Source organism: Netta rufina (genome assembly GCF_964035555.1).
Source record: "Netta rufina genome assembly, chromosome: 20".
Taxonomy (NCBI): domain Eukaryota; kingdom Metazoa; phylum Chordata; class Aves; order Anseriformes; family Anatidae; genus Netta; species Netta rufina.
The window spans coordinates 1,548,807-1,568,326 of NC_140144.1; the positions used below are offsets into that span (position 1 = coordinate 1,548,807).

General features: G+C 42.8%; 1 protein-coding gene across 3 annotated transcripts in view; it reads right to left on the minus strand.

Annotated features, from left to right (window-relative positions):
* The window catches only part of EXD3 (exonuclease 3'-5' domain containing 3), a 295,919-nt gene that overhangs the window by 211,865 nt on the left and 64,534 nt on the right, over window positions 1-19,520 (minus strand). For all 3 annotated transcript variants that reach the window (XM_084299220.1, XM_084299219.1, XM_084299221.1), the window contains exon 3: window positions 18,853-18,967. In XM_084299220.1, coding sequence (XP_084155346.1) covers window positions 18,853-18,889 — 37 coding nt within the window. In that variant the 5' untranslated portion in view covers window positions 18,890-18,967. The remainder of the gene's footprint in view (window positions 1-18,852; window positions 18,968-19,520) is intronic.

The following is a 19,520-nucleotide window of genomic DNA, read 5'->3' on the forward strand; positions in this document are numbered from 1 at the left end:
TAAGACATTTGTTTCACTAAACAGAAAACATATCACTTTGTGGGGGGTTCAGCATCTGGGAGCTTATCTTCTGGAGGTTCTTCTCCAACTTTCAGACAGACTTTGCATGTAGAAGCAGCAGCTTAGGCCAGCAATTCCAGAAATTGTAGGCTCTGGTTTTGGTCTCTTCTGTTAACGTGATAACATGCAATACTGTATCACAGGGTTAGCTCTACTTGTATTTTCTCTAGTATCTTTGCAAACCCTTATCGCAAATCAACTAAGCATTCAAAGCCAATTTCATGTTTCTCATTCGATTCTTCCAGAGGAAAGCTGGGATTCCTCAGATGCCATTAGCTGAGTCCACCCCTTCTTGGGATCACAGTGTTTAGCCACACCTCGGTCCTTACTGTTGACTATGTCATCACGGAAAAGTCAAAATTTAGACATCAAACAGAAACACGGCTGAAGAATGAGTTCCACAGGCAGATCACCCTCAGAAAGAGAAGCTGCTACTCTGGAGAGAAGAAAAGTGGAAATGAAGAATAGTGGGTAGAGTAAAAGTATATTAAATGCAATACAACTTTTTCTAGAAGAAAAATCCATTCTTTCTCAATGGCAGTAAAAGTGATTCTTTCACTAAAGGCAAAAAGAGATCACTTCCATTCTGAGAAATTTGAGTTATGAAAACATAATAGGAAACCTCACAATTTTGCTAATACATGCTCTATTTTTCAGTGAGTCAGAAGTTCACATTCTTCTAATGCAACCTCCCAACTGAAAACAATCCCCACACTCCAAGCAAAAGAATAATAAAGCACACATATGCTTCTTATAAAGCAGTCCTTACAAATAACCATGGGTTTTGTTTTCATAATGGCTAAAATTCATCATCCCCCCCAAGAAACGCAGATCAAACAAAATGCACTCTCGTTAAAATAAAAGGCTTGCTTGTACGAGCAGAACAGCCAATAACACTTTCCTCTTATTTTACAAGCACTTTCTGTCAGCAAGGAGTAGGGGAAGTTGCTTACCAGCCACCCCAGTCCAGACCTGCTGCTCACCAACCCACCCACAGCAGCCCAAAGGGGCACTTGCATTCTCTCTCCCACTTAGCACACAGACACCTGATCAACATCAAAATCTAGGCATTGTCCGTGGCATGTCAGCAAAAGATGCTCTTCAGATCTGGGGCCAAATGAAACAAATCAAAATGAAATCTAACCAAGAAGTTGCCAAGCTTTGGGCACATCCTTAGCCCATCTTGCGGCCAAGATGACCCATGCAGGGAGCACAAACACTCCTTCCTCTGGTACAGTGGCCAAGGAGAGCATCTGACATCATCAGCCTGCTCATGCACATGGGTCATCACTTCAGACATACAGAAATCATTATCAGATACTTTCAATACGCCTTTGTTTTACAAGGAAAAGTGGACCTATTTTTACAGAATTTGCAATTCTAAAAATAACACTAACAGTTTGCTTTTTAGTCAGTTAATGAAATTCAAATTAATAAAAGCCTAAAAATATAGCAATTGTTAACCTTTTGCAAGTAATTGGCAGCACTTTTAATGGTTTCCTCATCTGTTGCATGGGGTATGAGCTCAACGTTAAGCACAAAGATGACAAAACAGTCCTTGGCATAGAACGACTCCAAGCTGCTGACCGATGGAAGTCAGGCACAAGCAAAGAGGAGGACAGCAGGGCACTCACTCCCTCATCCCCTTCTGATTTTTTCCACCTTCTCCCTATACATATTCACTACCAGTTATGGTCAGAGGCTACTGAAGCTGCTGAGCTTGACGCACCCTTGTCCATAGCTTGTGTTCTTCTGTTCAAATCTATTAAAGAAAATATACATTTTCATCATAAAATATTTTTTCTCCCAAAACTTCAGCCCAAGCTATTTTTCTTCATTTTAGCCAACAGCACCATACATTTTTTTCAGTGATAAAGAGAAAAGGGTTTTGTTCCCATAAAATGTGTCACTACTGTGGAGGGAGCGGTAAGGAGCGAGTCATCATGCTCCCAGAAGTGCTGATAACTCACTGCTGTGGAATCAGCCACTGACCACATCTCAGCACTGAGTGCTGGCTGCTCTCTTATCACAGATCATCAAGCCTCAGAAGAGATCTGCTATAACCAGGATATCAGTCAACACCCCTACACCCAGTTAATAACACTTTAATGGAAATGGAAACTTGGGAGTTTAAAAACAACATTTAAAACAACGTTCTGGAAAGCCAGCAATTTCTTCTTTTAAGCTTACAAATCCTGCAAAGATGAAGAAAACTAATACTATCCAGGATAAACATGTGTGTGGGGGGGTGTTATTACACGTCCTCATTTTTTGGCTACTCAGTGACTGTCAGAACAGCAGCCTCAGCAGGTCTAGAAGATCGAACTGCAATTTGGAGAAGGAGCATCAGATGAAAAGTAAAGCTAAAAAGATAGCATTTTTTTGTTCTTCAGACATCTCTGGAAATCCCCAAGTTCTAAACTGAAAAAAAAATAAAAGCCTTTAACTGTCTCTCCTAAAGAGGTTTCCACACACACACACACACACACACACAAAGCACCAAACCCAACAGTTAATGCTAAAAAGTCCTAATACATGTTTCGAAGCCATCCAGCTTCCTTTTTAAAATACTAACATCCTTTCTTCCAAGAAAGAGGAATGGGCAGCAATTACTAGTTGCTAAGGTTAACACTAATGAGGACACTCCTAATTGTTTTTAATTATTATTGACAGACACTCTTTTTCTGGTACAGGAGAGTGAATAAACACCTGAAGCCTGCAGTTCACCTTCTCCTTTTGCCCTTAGAGAACTGAATGGTGAATTACACACTGACTCATGGGGCCACGTAACACAAGTGAGCCACCTAAAAAGCCGTGCTTTCAAAAATAATAAAACACTCACCTCAAATATATCAGGCCATCTTTGAGATTACACAAGAAGATGCTGCCATAATGAAAGTCTATGGTCGCAAGAAGTTTAGGTAAAGACAAATGAGTCTGGCAGAGACACTTCCCATGGACACGGGATGATGAATCAATGTACCACAGACTGCCTGCTTCCAATCTTTTGTATCCAGGCTTTTCCTGGGAAAACCAGCACAACTCAAAGACTCACTGATAAACTGGTAAAGATGATTCAGGTGTTTAATATCCATCAAAGAATTTGTTTGCAACTTTGGCTGGAAAAAAAAACAGAAACCTGTATGTTATAGCTGAAAAAGCCAACGTGAGCTTGAAGAATACTTCAGCTCTTACACCAGCATTTCAGAAGCATGTCAAAATAACCCTTCCAGTAAAACAGAAACTCACTTTATTGTTGTTGTTTTGTTAATAGCTGAGACCATTTAGATAACTGAAGATAAGAAATCAGTTTCAAGGAAGCTTTGCTCTAAAAGTATTCCAACAAGAATTAAATTGTTTTTAAAAATAGAAGGTAAAATAGACACTTTTGCTTGCTGAGAGCTAATGTTAGGGAAGTATTTAGACTGTGCATTTAAGACTCTGTTAAAATGCATAGCTAGAAACACCTGGTCCACTTCCAGTACCCCAACGCAAAGCTTCAGTCCTTCAGCTGAAAAAGTCGATGTATTTTAACACATCCCAAGCAAGTGGTATCAATGTATTTCAGCCAAAGCTTTAAACCTAAACATCTATGAAGGAAAAGCTCTGGGGATGAAATTCTCAAGCAACAGAGCTGACATAAACATCTCCATACACGTCAATTAAGGAAGCATTTCACTGAGCTGGGACCACATACTAATTTTTTAATCCATGTTTTACTTCATGCTTGATTTCTTCTTAAGTAAAGAATTTTGCCTAAATTCAGGTTATTTAGCTTTCTATAAAGTTGTACTATTAAATGCTTTAACAAAATATCAAGAAGACACTTCAGATCTTGTTTCACATAGGTGTGGGGATGGAAACTCTTTTTGTTCTATTTTGTACAGTTGTGAGGAGTTCAGCTTATTAAGTGAAGCAAGAAAAAGGTGCAACCGAGACTTCTCACATGAGCATAAGGTTGCAGCTCACCTGGGATGGGGAAACATGCTGGAAACTCCTACAGAATGCTGCTGAAAAACACTGACAAGTTCTGCTTATGAGAGGCAGATACTGCCAAGCTACATGTAGGAAAAGCAGGATGGCACATCATGAATAGAGATTTCTTTCTCACATTCTTAATATGCAGGTTTGTAGAATCATAAAGGTTGGAAAAGCCCTCCAAGATCATCTGGTCCAATCCCTACTACCAATGTCACCCACTAAGCCATGTCCCTCAGCACCAGGTCCAACCTTTCCTTAAACACCCCCAGGGATGGTGACAGCACCACTTCCCAGGGCAACCCGTTCCAATGCCTGACTGCTCTTTCTGAGAAGAAATGTCTCCTAATCTCCAACCTGAACCTCCCCTGGCACAACTTGAGGCCATTCCCTCTAGTCCTATCACTAGTTACCTGTGAGAAGAGGCCAACCCCCTTCCTTTCAGGTAGTTGCAGAGAGCAATAAGGTCTTCCCTGAGCCTCCTCTTCTCCAGACTGAACACCCCCAGTTCCCTCATCCACTCCTCACAGGACTTGTGCTCACCAGCTTCGTAGCCCTTCTCTGGACACGCTCCAGGGCCTCGATGTCCTTCTTGTAGTGAGGGGCCCAAACTGAACACAGCACTCGAGGTGCAGCCTCACCAGAGCAGAATACAAGGGGACGACCACCTCCCTGACCCTGCTGGCTACACTATTCCTGATACAAGCCAGGATGCTGTTGTGGCCTTCTTGGCCACCTGGGCACTCTGCTGGCTCATGTTTAGGCAGGTGAGTGTTGACCAACAAATACCCCCAATCCTTTTCCTCTGCACAGGTTTCCAGCTACTCTTCCCAAGCCTGTAGCACTGCATGGCGTTGTTGTGGCCAAAGTGCAGGACCCGGCACATAGCCATGTTCAACCTCATCCCATTGGCCTCTGCCCATTGACTCATCCTGTCCAGGTCCCTCTGCAGGGAGTCTCTACCCTCCGGCAGATCGGTACTTCCCCAACCTGGTGTCATCTGCAAACTTACTGAGGGTGCACTCAATTCACTTGTCCAAATCATCAATAAAGATATTAAATAGGATGGACCCCAACACCAACCCCTGGGGAACACCACTCTTGACCACTTAGTTGGGAACATTACTTTTTATAACACTGCTTCTGTAGATCCTAATACACTGACAAGTTATCTACAGGTAGGCAAGAGGGAAAAGGCCAAGATGACAGCACCACCACCTTCTCTTTCTGGAGGCAGGTTATCTCCTCAGCATGCACAGTTTAGCAGAACTAAAGCTGTCAGCTTAGCTAAAACACCAATTAATGGTGGGTATTGCAGACAAGACTAGCACCTTGGAATTAAAACTGAAACCTACTTTAGGAACAAAGGAAAAAAATGCAACTTTTATTGTCTAATGGTCGACAAAGGCAGAATCAAAGGAGGTCTGACAATCGAAACAAGGCTATGAAATTTAAGAACATGTTACATTTTGCCATTTATTACTTTCTACTTTGAGTTTCACAACTTTCCACTATCTGCATGACAGTTCCTCTTCATCTGCTCTAACCAACACACATCGTACAATCTGTAGGAACCTTTCGCATTAGTTAAAAAACAAAAGAAAACTTAAACGTGCAGCAGATAATAGTGTAGGAGATTATGATATTTCTAGCCTTCCTCTGCTGGGAGAAAAAAGGTACAGAAAACTGAAACAAATGGCTCTCCAGATTTTATCTATTTCTGAAAATGCAGATGTGTGAGACTTGCATGCTGCGCCCCTTCCCTCACCGACTTCCACATCTCTAGCCCACACGCTGGGAGCGCAGCTGGAGGATGCCCACCCTGCCAGCCCCTTCTACGCCTCGCGTCAGGCGCTGCCACTCGCGGCCTGCACCACGCTGCACCCAGACGGCGCTGCTGCCACCCCAAACCTGCTTTCCCCTTGGACCTGACAGCTGCCATCCCTCTGATGCCAGCACCTCCAGGCCAGCAGTGCCCTCCTCTCTGCCTTGGGCTGTGGTCCCCCAGGTGAATGCTCAGGCGGTGCCACCAGCTCCACACACTGTGGATCTCTGTCCGTATGCGGGGACAGGCAGTGGGTAGCAACCGCCTAGGACAGATGTGGGCAACTGTGATCCGTGCTCTTGTGGGACAGTGCATCGAACCAAAGTGGTTCACTTTACACAATAATTTGAGAAAGTAGCTTTCTTCTAATTGTGACAGATCAGACTAGAATAGGGAGAGACTCATTATTAGGTAGTGTAGTGATAGGACAAGGAGCAATGGCTTTAAACTAAAAGAGAGCAGGTTTAGATGCAATATGAGGAAGAAATTCTTCACAGTGAGGGTGGTGTAGCCCTGTCCCAGGCTGCCCAGAGGAGCTGTGGGTGCCCCATCCTTGGCAGTGCCCAAGGCCAGGCTGCATGGGGCTGGGGGCAGGAGTCCCTGCCCATGGCAGCTGTTGGACCTGGATGGGCTTTAGGGTCTGTTCCAACCCAAACTCTTCTGTGATTCTACGATTCTAAAAATATTTCTTGTAAAGAAATATTATATGTAATGTAATTAAATTTAAATTGGAGAAAACCCATCTGCCTAGGCTGAAACATGCACTACATGTGCAGAGTGCAATAACTGTGTTGCTTATTTTGAAGAAAATAATGGTGAAAGTACTTCTTCTAACTAATTACATCTCACGGTGTTAGGTTAAAACTACATCTCCAGTACTGGCACTACTGCCAGAGAAAGCAAGCCCCTTCACAAAAAACATGTTTCTCAAATGCATCTTTGTTCCCTTTGCTGCTTTCAAAAATCCCACCCCGAGGTGCCAGCAACACTACTAGCTCCTCTGAAAGGTTCTCCAGATGCAGGATGTGTTCCCTACACGCGCAAAGCTCTCCAGGCCACCTTTAAGTGACTGCAAAATAGCCAAACGCCTTTCAAAAATCTGGCTGACTCAAATGCTTTTCTACAAGTTACATACACTCAGGCAAAAGCTTGGCCAGTACTTCAGACTTGCCTAGTACTTCAGGCAGTACCACTGCCTGGAGTTTGCAGTGTGTTTAACAATAGGCACAAGACAGAACAACAGACATCACAGTTACTTAAGATAAAAGTAGTGATGGGTATTGATTTGCAAAATTTATAGGTGTACTCTCTTAGATAAAAAATAAAACTAAACCATTGAGAGGTCCCACTATACAGGACTTGCAAAGTTACAGCTCTTGGGAGGTTAAGTAGAAGAGAAAGGATACCTAACAGCTACCACCAGCATGTTTGAAGAGATTTGCTGGTTTCTATGGTAAATGGGGAGGGTAACGTGACTGCCTGGTTACAATTATGACTGACGCACATCTCAAACAATCGTTCTCTTCCTGTTCGTATGACATAAGAAAAACAGGATGCTGAGAGGTGTTTATCTGAATGAACAAGATAAGCACACACACTAACATTTCTAAAAGTATAAGACTTAACTAACAAGATGTTATAGATTTTCTATGGAAAAAAATCCAAACGCTGAACTGCTGAATGTGATTAAATTATGCATGGAAAGATCCTTTCCCTCCTAACCCGCAGGAAACAGTGGAGGAGCTGTTATATGAGCCATGCATACCAATGGAAAGTCTTTTTAGTGTGAGATACTGAGTTACACTGCTGAATCAAAACTGAAGAACAGCTTAGTCTGCAATGTCCTGCAGCCTCCAAAAATCTGTATTCATTTCAAGCACTGCTGATGGCTAGAGGTACAGTGAATTGGGGTGCTGCAATGGCACTACTGCTACACAAGGAAGCCAGAAAGGATTATAAAGCAGTTTGTGGCACTGGTCACCATTTCACAGGCATTTCTCAGGCCCGCAGGTTTTCAATCCATCTAAGTAATCATCGTAGCTACTTTAAACATTTTAAAAGTCCATCAGTGCCCGAGAGGGAGCCTTATCACTCCTTACTAAAATGATTACTAATCAATTAGGAAACTTGAAACATGTCAGAGTCACACAGCAGAGTATAGTGCTGCAACGACTGCTGCCCAGTACTTACGACAAGCTGGTTCAGCCAAAAAATGATGCAGTTTAAAGCATTAAACCAGCTTGTGTCCAAAAAGCACAACATTGTCCCACTGAAGGTTTTGGAGCAGGGGAAAGGAGCTGGTCTTTACACTCACGTTCTTGTCACCTGCATGCATGAGCAACACACTTGGCTAAAAACCTCCAGCTCCAGAGCATGTTAATAAAAATGAAACAAGTTTGAGCAATACGACAGGGTGACACAGAGTCAGCTCACATTTGCTTTAATACATCACTCCTGTTCAACTGGGAAAAGAGAAAAACTCCCCATGGGCAGGCAAAGAGTTCATGACTTCCTAAGGGTTCATTCCTACTGTGGACTGGAGTTAAAGTCTCCTCAGTCTTCAGCCTCAGAGCAAAATTTATAATGCCAAATGTTTTGGTCTGGGGTATCCAAGAATCAGCTGTTAACTTTGAAACAGTTCAACAATCTTTCACATATTTATTTCTTCATAGCTTTGCCTATTTCAAATGTATATTCAATTTAAAATAAAATATCTGAAGACACTGAAGACCTGGTATTAACAGTAACTTGCCTTATAATAGCTAGACCACCACAGAACTATTTGAGCATATGGTTAGAATAACGATGATGTAGTAGAGTGTAAAAAATCTTAAACTGAAAAATGACTACAATCACATACTGAAGCGAAGGATAATAAATGCATGGACTCGGTAATAGTGAGCAGTGAGGAGGTGCACTGGGACAGCTCTCCAAGGAGAGCACAATGCGGTTGCTAGGGATTAAAACATCAAAGTACCCATGCACAGTCACAACAACTCGATCCCGAAAAGGGATCTCACAGTGCGAGAGATGTGACTGATTGCAATACTTACCTTCAATAATTCTTTGTGCTCTGTAGAGCATATTCCATCCAGGAGATGCAACAATTTATGAGCCATAACGGCTTGCAGCTGATCCTGGAGCAAACACACTGGTTTTGGACTCCTGAGATCACTAAAGCAGATGCATTGGGAAGTCTGTACTGGCTTCCTTGGCAATGCAGAAACATCCCCAAGCTCTATACAAAGCTACCTGAACAACCTAGCACACTCTGCATGAGTTTGTGAGCTGCAGTTACCTAAAATATTTTGTAAGTAGCACTCTTCCACCACTTTTTTTTTTTTTTTTTTAATAAAACATTTTAAATAAAGGTGTTTGAAACCTCCCTATCAGGCTTGCACAAAGTCAAGTGCTCATCTCCCAAATGCAATCCTTTTACAGTGTTTAATTTGAACACTTGAACACTGTCTTGTAATGCTACCAAGACACACTGCAAAGCAGCAGTGTTCAGTGAAGCACTATTGTAATGACCTGCCAGTAACGTGTATTGCTTGGGAGACAACAATCCTCTGTATTTTTCCTTTTCGACATTGAGCAGGCATTTGTTAAAAAGCTATGCTTAAGGCAATGCACTACAGTTTATACATGTATGGCAGGTAGGTGTCACATTTCCTCTGCACACAGGGACAGAGAGGCACTGAGAAGTGAAGCAGTTTGCCCAAAGTCTCCCAAAAGAACCTCCAAAGAAACCACAGCAGGTGCCAAGTCTGATCTCCCTCATTTTTGCATCAGTATGGATCTACCTGTTTATACAATCATTTCTTACATACTTATTCTAGCCTGGTATTGGCAGCTCTGGAAAAGTCCCCCTCTGAAGGCAAGGACCCTGGAGGCAGGGGCCACAGGGACTCAACGTCCCCCAGCGGTGCCTGGAGCTGCTAAGCACCCATGCTGTCTCCTCTTGCCCACCAGGATTCGGCTGCACCAGACCCATCTTCTCACAGCTACCAATAAATAAATAAATAAATGAATAAAATAAAAAAAATAATAATAATTAAAAAAAAAAAACACCACAGTCAGGAATCCAATGACAAATCAGTTCCCTAAGAGCAGACATGACTTCCAAAGTCCTTCAAGAAAAAACGAGTTTTACTACCTGTGAGATGCAAATCCATCTCAGATAATGCAGGGCAGAACATCTCTGTGTAAGAAAGTGGATTTCTACTTACTTTTATGTAAATTTTGTTTTTGGATTTGGTGCACATATTTAAGTCAGTATCAAAGGAACAAAATGGAAACCCAAGCATTGTCTCTGGCTTGGCTGGCTTACAGATCAACTCCCAGCCTTTAATTCTAGGAAGTGAGTGACCGCAAAGGATCCTGACAGCCAAAGGCCCCCCTCTTTCAATCTGATTTGCTGTTTGTCTTGGAAGGAGCCAGGTTAACATTGTCCCATTCAGCCTGCAAGAGAATGTGGGGCAGACAGAAAGAAGGAAAGACGGACAAAGACGTACAGAGAGACACTGTAAAAGACTGAGAGACAAAGACAGGCGGCTGGATAAAAGCATGGAACGAAGGCAGGACCCAGCCAAGCCAAACGAAGTTTTCCTTGAGTGATTACATCTGCTGGAGAGTCACCAGCTTGCACTCTCCTTGCTGAGAAATTCTTTTAATTGTTTAAAATGTCTAGGACATTTTAAAAATCCCAAGAAAAGCTCCACTGCAAACATGAAAGCTCTGAACTGCATGAACTTTTGTTATGTTGAATTACTGATAGCTTGCTACATACTTCTTGCAATAGAAGCTGAAAATTTCTTTACAGAAGATTTTTCTGAGGTAGAATCCTGAAGAGTGAAAACTGATGATAAATCTTTATTTCTTATTCCCAATAAAAAAAAAAAAACAACCCCAGAAAAAATCTTCTCCCTCCCAATGCCTGGGTAGCTAAATACAAAGAGCACACAGAAGAAAATGAAAAGAGAAACTTCCTTAAATTATGCCAAATTAAAGTAAGGTTAAATAATAAGGTTAAATGAATGATCCATAGAGCCAAGAGCTCTGATTCTGAAAAAAATGGCATTGCTCCCTGAACTCAGTAGAGATGGCAGCTCTTCCCAGCTGCTGAAGCTGCTCACTGGGTGGCTGCTGCTGGGAAGCGGGCAGTTGGGCGAGTACAGACACCCAGCACCATGCCAAGACCGAACTGAATGTCATCCTGCTACAGGTGCTTTGTTTCATATGTGAAAATTAATACTTGCAAGCCCCCAAAACAGGTTAATATTAAGCAACTTCCAATTTCTTTTATAAGCATACTCTTTTCTTACCTCCAAAAACACAAACACTGCCTGCATACCTCAAGCAACAAGACACTTGTATTTACCAAATTCAAGGTTCAAGAAAGGAGAGAGCCACTGGAAGAATGCTGTAGAAGACAAGGCTGAATGTGAAAAGATAATCACAAGGTCTGTCGAGCTGCTCTGCCATGTCACATGTGTGACACTAGGAAGGTGAAAGCATGACTGGGGGGACATCTAAAAGCCACTGACAGTGTACTTTGGCATATGTACATATTGCAAGTATTTTGAATGAGTATCTATCTATACTTCACCACTTCACTGGTGCCAAGACATTTTACTTGTGCCAGCAGAAGTCATTCAAAAGCAAAAGTGACTCCTCATTATATATCTATTCATGCTGCGAGTGTGGGTACACAAACCAACCTGGGCCCTCCCCTCTTTTTCTCTGCTTTTAGCAGAGAGCCCCTCGCCGTGCCACTTCGCATGGCCCAGCCCTCAGCAGACCTTTCAGGAGCCAGCCCCACCCACACTGCTGGCAGAAAGCTAACTCGGTCAAAACGCAGGGCACTTTTTGTGGGGCCAGTGAAGTGAGGCAACTCAGCAAAGGGTTCAAGGCAACACTGTTGGAGCAAAGAGGATGACTCATGGACCCAGGGCTGGGGACAAGGGCATGAGGGAGAGGGGCAGGGAGCAAAACCTTCAGCTTTTAGTTGGACTTATGCTGCTGCATCACTCAACATTTCCATTTGCTCTGTTCAGTCACAACATGCACCTTTCCCTATGACATACACAGAGATGCCTTATTACTTAGATAATAGGTAGACGCAATAGATAGTGATACATATTCTTCTATGAATTGCAGGGTGGGTAGATACTATGTTGAGGTTTACATTCTCCACCATGCAAAAGACATGGCTCAAAGTCCAGTTAACTCATCCACATCAGCCACAGATCTTTCAATCTGCTGCAGCACAACACAACCAGGCTAAGATGCTGCAGTGCCCTCATCTACAGCAGGAGTTGCAAGCACTGTTGAAAGAAGCAAACACATGGAGGTCAGGATCATCCAGGTTTATTTTGTAAACATTATGTTTTAAAGCAACTTTAAAACAATCGTAAACAGTACCTCTGTCCTTAAGGTAGATAAGGAGAGAGGGAGAACCGCCTCCTCTGCCCCCAGATTCTGCTCCACTCTTTGGGAGGCAAAGGCAGGATCACGCCATTTAGAAACTCCAGGTCAATATGCACTGAACAAAACTGCAATGAGGCTGAAGGAAACTTCGACAGAAATGCTAGAAGCTGTAACAAAATAGGCAATAGCCAGCCTACCATGACGCTGACCAAAAGAAGAGGGGATGAGGAGCCAGACCTGAACTAGGAAGTGAAGTGCCTGATGGCTCTGTGGCCCCTAACCCCTTCTACAGTGCAAAGGGAATAAACAGTCTGATGGACAAACAGGCTATCTGAGAGCACCAACTGCAGTAATCTCAGTCCTCAAAATTGTGGAGGGTTCCCTAAAAAACAGCAGCGTGTCAGGAACGAGACTGGGGGTTTGTTTTATGCTTAGTTACCCACTAAGGCAAAAACAAGAGGCAACCATTCATTTCCAGTAACTGTTGACCAAATTGGAAAAGGAGTATTTAACAATAAAGTGCAAGAGTCCACCATGAGTAATAGCAACTCATGTGTTTTTATGAAACAGTAACACACCAACATAAAATAAATCAGTGCTTTTTAATTTAACAATGTAAATTACCCTCCCACCTGCTGTGAGTCTCGTAAGGAGAAAAAGCTGACTGCATTTTTACCAAGCTGCCTATCCCAGTCTCATTCTGCGCCGGCCTCATGTCCTGGGGTTAGACTGTAGACTCTGTCATCTCTTGCACTCGTATGACCTAAGAAAGGGAATGTGGCCTTTTTCCCACAAGCCCAGAGTGAGAACATCATAAAAGCTGAACTTTAGCCCCCTTTTTGGGCAGGCAGCACAATAGCAAGGAGGATGCTGTTACTCCCTGGAGGCTCTGCTGCTGAAAAACATCACCAAGCTCAAGTAAAAGGTCAGTAGTTAGGATTGCATCTCTTGTTTTCTTCAGTTTTCCTCCTCCGTCAAAGGCAGTTAAACATTCTTTGCACACCCCCCTCCCTCCTTCTGAGAAATGCAGGAAGGAAGTGCTTGCAAAATAGTTTAATTTAAAAGAACGCACAATCACACACACAGCAAACACTGCTTTAGACTCGGAGCAGAACATTTCTATTGCCTCACAGTTCCCACTAAAACACAAATGAATCCCTGCCGTGGCAGAGCCGTTCCTCCTTCCCCACAAATAGAAGCTGGATTTCTACTCCCAAACCTTTTTGTTTAGGGGCAGACACCTCGGGTGAGTAGATCTGCAGCTGAGTACTGCAGGCAAGCCCCTCTGCTCCTGCAGGTTCCTTTCAAGCTGGAGAAAAGGACTTTTATCCAGTAATCAATGGCTATGGAGCTAGAGAAAGCAGGATGCAGAAAGCCCTATAAGCTCTCAAGATGCTGCACAAGCATGATGCTGCAATAATACAGTCCTGGGCTATGGCACACATCATGATTTCACCTCCTGTAACTAATTGCCTCTGATTCACTAGCCCTAGCAAGTGCTTTTTTGATTTTGCAGTACATTTTCCACCAGTTTGTAACATGGACCTGGGAGTTTGTGAAGATTATGTAGGGCTGTTGGATTTAACTTGAACCTTTGCCTTCACTAAATACATGAGAAAGAACCAGATTCTTTTTGCAAAGGGGAATATAGACACCAGAAGGCAATTCACAGAAAACTTCTTTGTTATTGATCAGTTTATATCCAATCTGAACTAAATTTTATCATCACAGTGTTTTTTGTACCTTTGGGCAAACAGCATTTACCATCACAAGCCCATTTCTTTTACTTCTCAGAGATTTGCGTGGTCCTGAAGACTTGCTTCCCTTAGGCCCTGACAACCACCAGCATATCAAAAGGGGCTCGCCAATCCCCACCCACTCTCGCATCTGAGAAGCATCAGTCCTCACAGCCACAGATGCTGGAAATGAGCGCCTCCATTCCTCACAGCTCCTCCGAACACAGCAGCACTTTTGCTTGGTGGTTCGAGCAAATCTGGTCACGTTTCTGCCACCCCACGTTCCTTGCATTGCTCGGCTAGCATGTGGCAGATTGATTTCACATTGGCACTCCTGTACTTTAAAGGGACACTGCCAACAAATCAGCCCTACCTCACTTTCATTTAACCCATTGCTGTTACAGGGAATAATTAGATGAGTAAAACAAGTGAACGGTGATGTAGAAACTGAGTAGACTGCACCCACTGGCCATTAGTGATGTCTTCTCCCTGCAAAGAGGATATCCAGGAGAAGCAATCCCACAATAAATTACATTCTGCCGGTCAATTAAGAAATTTTGCATGCTGTGAATGTGAATGCTTTTCCATGTATAGTCAAACACCTTCACAAAGGGGAAGATTAATACTTTTATAAACAGTTTGTGGCATTCAACAGTCTCATTTCCCTGTCTGGGGACTTCAGGTCTAAGGCAGGACCTGAAACTAGGTTGTTAAGCTTTGTTTTTTGCCTTTAAAAGTTGATACAACTTCAGTCTGACAGCATTTACTCCCAGCCCTAAGTGGGGGGAAATCTGATATTAACTCATTCTAAGCCTTTGCCATGATGGGGACAGGTTTTGTTTGCTTGTTATTGATTTTAGAAAAACACAGCTATTACTGCTATTTACCATCCTCCCCAGCCCCAGTCCATTTTACCTCCTTTTCAATCGGTGTTACTCATGCCCACATTTTGGTAGACTTCAGAATAAATGTTAGCATTTCAGAAATGCCTTCAGATTTTAAACAAGGACTTCACAGTATCACATTCTGTAAAAAAAAACTTAAATGAGAAATAATTTCTGTCCCACAGAGTATTTAAAGGCATGTAAGGAGCTTACTCCCCACCCCACCCGTTACAAGCCCAGACACAGGACAACACGAGCGTGAGCCAGAGAAGGGGGAAAGCACCAGTCGCAGGAAGGCGAACCCGGCTGCGCAGCCCAGGCGCTCCTGCAGGTAGCTAGAATGGAGCTGGGGCTGTTTCTGTGTCTCAGCACAGTTAAGAGTTAGTGACTGGTTTTCACATGATAGAAAGTATGAACTGCACTGAAGGATTTTACAAATACAACTGCCACGTAAGTCAGTACGCACAGAGGAAATTTTAGGGTGAGTTTTAAATTTACTATTAAGCTGGACTCTTAAATGAATTTTACCCCAGCTCTCCAATGACACAGAGAAATCTTAGAGGTGTTCTAACTCCATGCTAATTGACAAGCCAATGTACTTGGCTGATGCAGAGGTGGGGGCTCAAATGTGGGGTGCAATTCCATAGGTGCAACATCCATGTAGAACGAGGAGGGCAGGTGCAATTGCTTTGATGGCTGATAGCCTCCCCGCCCCGCCTTCCATTCGCAACTACAGTCTGGTCCCCTTGCTGTTGGACGCAGCCTCCTGGGAGGTAGTTTTGAAGCATCTCACACCAAAGGATAATAGGATGGCTTCCACAAGGACTACGAGAAACTGCAGAGTAGGAACATGGTTACATAGACAGGGTTCTGACTGTGTGGATGCCCACAGAGTCTAAGCTAGGTGTTCAACCTTAACCATAAATCATTCAAGCTTGATGTACAAGGAAAACTAAATTTAAAACAAAAAAGTTGCTTCTCCACCAAGTTAAGACTCCTGATAATCTGTTATCAGGATTCATAACAGATTGAATAACTGAATCATCTAATTGTTCAACAGGATTACACAGCTGTCTCAAGAACTCACTGTTTCCGGTGAGTTCTTGAGACCTCTTAACAGCTAATTATTTCAGGCAAGACTGCTGCTTTAATAATCAAAATAAAATTCCTAGCTCAAATTTGATAAGAATACTGAAGCCATACTGAAGAAAAGAAAACCAAATTGATGGCTTAAGGAATGGTTCAAAAAGGTTACAGAGCAGGTAAGCCTGAAAATACTACCCAAATGTTGTAATGCAGCTTTTAAACTTTTTTTTTAATATGAGAAAAAGATCAAGATTCAGTCCAGAGCCCTTTCCTGGAGAGAGGCATGAAGTCATATTCTGTAAAGGTGATTCATGTAATGGTGAGGCCTCCACCTTATTTATTACCTCTTTCAAGGCATCAGACTCGCTTTTGCCTTGTCACTGCCCTACCCTGAAGACCTGACAGAAACCTCTGCCTCTGTTATGCCACTTACTTCCTTCCCCTGTTGCCAGACAGATCACCCTGGGGTGCTGTGAACCAGAGAGCATGCCTAGTCACTTCCTTGGCTTAAGGCTTCACAATCCTGGTGGCTTCGTTACCAAGCATCAGATCCTTTACATGTTACCATTTTCCCTTTTTTTCTTTTTTAAGCTTATTCTAAAGGAGAATTTTGATAAGGGAAGGGAAGGGAAGGGAAGGGAAGGGAAGGGAAGGGAAGGGAAGGGAAGGGAAGGGAAGGGAAGGGAAGGGAAGGGAAGGGAAGGGAAGGGAAGGGAAGGGAAGGGAAGGGAAGGGAAGGGAAGGGAAGGGAATCCTCAGCAACCTGCTGTCAAAGTTTTACAGATCAGACTGGCTTGTGCATGAATTCCAGAGGTTTGCACTCATGCTGCCTCCAAAGTGTTTATGTGAGATGTGTGTTTTTCCTGTTGCACTGCTGTGATTGTTTGGCTAGGCTGGGTGATGGATGGTGGAGAAGGTAGTGTCTGGAAATGTGCTCCAAAGTCGACAGGAAGCTGAGGGGGCCCTTGCCAGTACTTCCTTCCTGTATACAAGGGGAGGACAGAATGGGAAAAACCTTGGCTGTCTCCTACTCTGAGAAAAGTGCTACCCTTCCAGCTGGATTACAGTAAAAATATTTTAATCTTTCACAAGATTATAATATCCTTCCTCTCTAACTATAGCTACAGTGCAGCAAGGCTTAGATAATGAAATGAATTGACAATGGAACACTTACTGGGTGGCTACAGAGTGCTGGTGCTAGAAGTTGCACAAACAGATCCAAATTTGAAGATCCCTGTGTTCAGCCAAGATATAAATCATCAGTGGATCAGACCTGTGTAACCCAGAACCTTGACTCCAAGAATAGCCAGTCCTAAGCACTCCAGCAGAAGCTGTAAAATACACAGTAGTAGTATGCTGGAAATGTGTCCTTCTTGACAGCTTCATTCTAGTGTCTGTTTCTTAGACAGTGGACCAAAACTCAAAGCATAATTTCTATTAGCCCAAGAAAAATAATGTTGCAATGAGCAACCTGTGAGTATTTTGACCATGTGATCCACACCTCTCTCATGAGCACCCAGGATGATTTGTGTTATGGAAGGCCTCCTTGAATGCCTTTTTCCAAAGATCCTGCCTCCAAGTCCTTTTGTAGATGACTTGTGAATTTGCATGGCATCCTGATATGCAATCTTCATCTGTTCACAGTAAAAAAAAAAATATGCGTGCAGAGTAATACAGAGTACAGATTCTTCCTCCTCAGCCCCATAGCCAGCTAGGCAGGACTGTAAGGAACAATAAATGATCTCTTTTTCTTCCAAGCTAACAGAAGAATTTTCTTAAAATTTCCATTCTTGAAATCTCAGATTCAAATCCACAGACAACAGCAAGATTCTCAGTGTAGGCAGGTGTTCTGAATCCCATACTCACCAACCTACACTGCATACACCCATGTGGGCTGTGACAGTAAAACAGAATGGCAGAAGAATGGTGGCTATGAGGACTGCTTTCTTTGCCACCCCAGTAAGAGGATATCCTAATAATCCTGTCAGGCAAATACAGTCTGGACAGGTTTGCTTGAGCAAGTCTAAAAAAGGAAGGACGCATTACAAAGAAAAAAAGAAGAAAAAATAAATCAGCAGCTCCTACATCACCCCTGTTTCTGAAAAAGGCATCAGGCAAAAAGACCTCATCGATTAACAAAGAGTGGGGAACAATGAAAACTGTCAAAAAATAGCCCTTGCGTCAGAACTAAGAATGCTCCTTTACACATCCAAAAAACACAGCTGAGCAAGAGCCTGGGAGTCTGTCAGGCACTGCTTCTGGCTTGTGTGTCTCCCAGGCCCTCCTCCTTTGCAGAAACATCCAGAAGTAGTAGATGATACTGATTTCCAGTAACCAAAGAAGGGGATGGAAGAAGAGAGGAAATTCCTGGCAGAACTGAGCCAGAGTAAGTAACAAATTCGTGTCCATTCAATCTCTGCAGCAATGACCCTGACACTGAAACTTTGTGGGACATAACATGACAACAGAATGTGTGTGAATCTTCCCCAAGTCTTACTTTTTATAGCAGTTACAGAAGCAATTCATGAGAAAACTGAAGTATGGATGAAATCTGAATGAGTTGTGTAATATACTAATAAGATGGGACACTTCTGAATTTGTGGAAAGTTAGAGAAACAATTGTTACAACAATTTTCAACCTGAAATATAAGAATGCTGATATCTAGCTGTGTATCCAGGAAACCTCAAAGATTTGGTCACTTTCATGATATGCAATGTGGAATTGAATTCAGAGCTTCTGATCTGTGACTCAGCATTCTCCTCCAATAGCACTAAGGAAAATAAATGGAAAGCAAATGGAATGATGCCAAATGACCCAGAGACAAGCAAATGACTTGACAAGCAGAAAACTCACCAGCAGGCTCATCATTTGAGTCGCTCTCCTGATTCATCCTCCCAAAGGTGGCACCGAATTAGGACGCTGAGCTTAATAGTCTACAGCTCAGAGTTGGTAGTCCAAGCTCTTGCTTCTGGAAAGAAAGATACAGTGTTATGATCAAACTATAGGAACCTCACCCCGTATGACAAAGGAAATATCGTATGTATGGTCTGTAGCTTTTGCATGTAAGAATACAAGATAGCGTAGAAACTGTATGAGTATATGACTTCTCATGGAAACCACAGGACTTTGCCTAGAGATCAGAGAACTTAACAGGGAATTGGTAAATTACAGTAAACTAAGAAACAGTAAACAGTGGTATCTGAAACCTCATGAAAGTCATAACATGAATTAAAACTAAATCTGGATTCCTGGAGTAGTGCAAGGTTAGCTTTCAGATTTCAGTTGCACATACAGGAGTCTTTATCACTGTTTACTTGATTAGCTAAACCAAAAAACAGACCTATCTAACCTCCAAACTAGACTAGTCAATGTGAAAGCATGTTCTTGCCACAGCTAAAGAGCTCCTCCTCTTTGTTTGCTTGCCCTTCCACTCATCACATCTTGACTGTGGTAGAGTTGGGAACAGAACCCATGTCTCCCAAATCCCAATCCAGTGCCTTAACCACAACATCCTTCCTGCT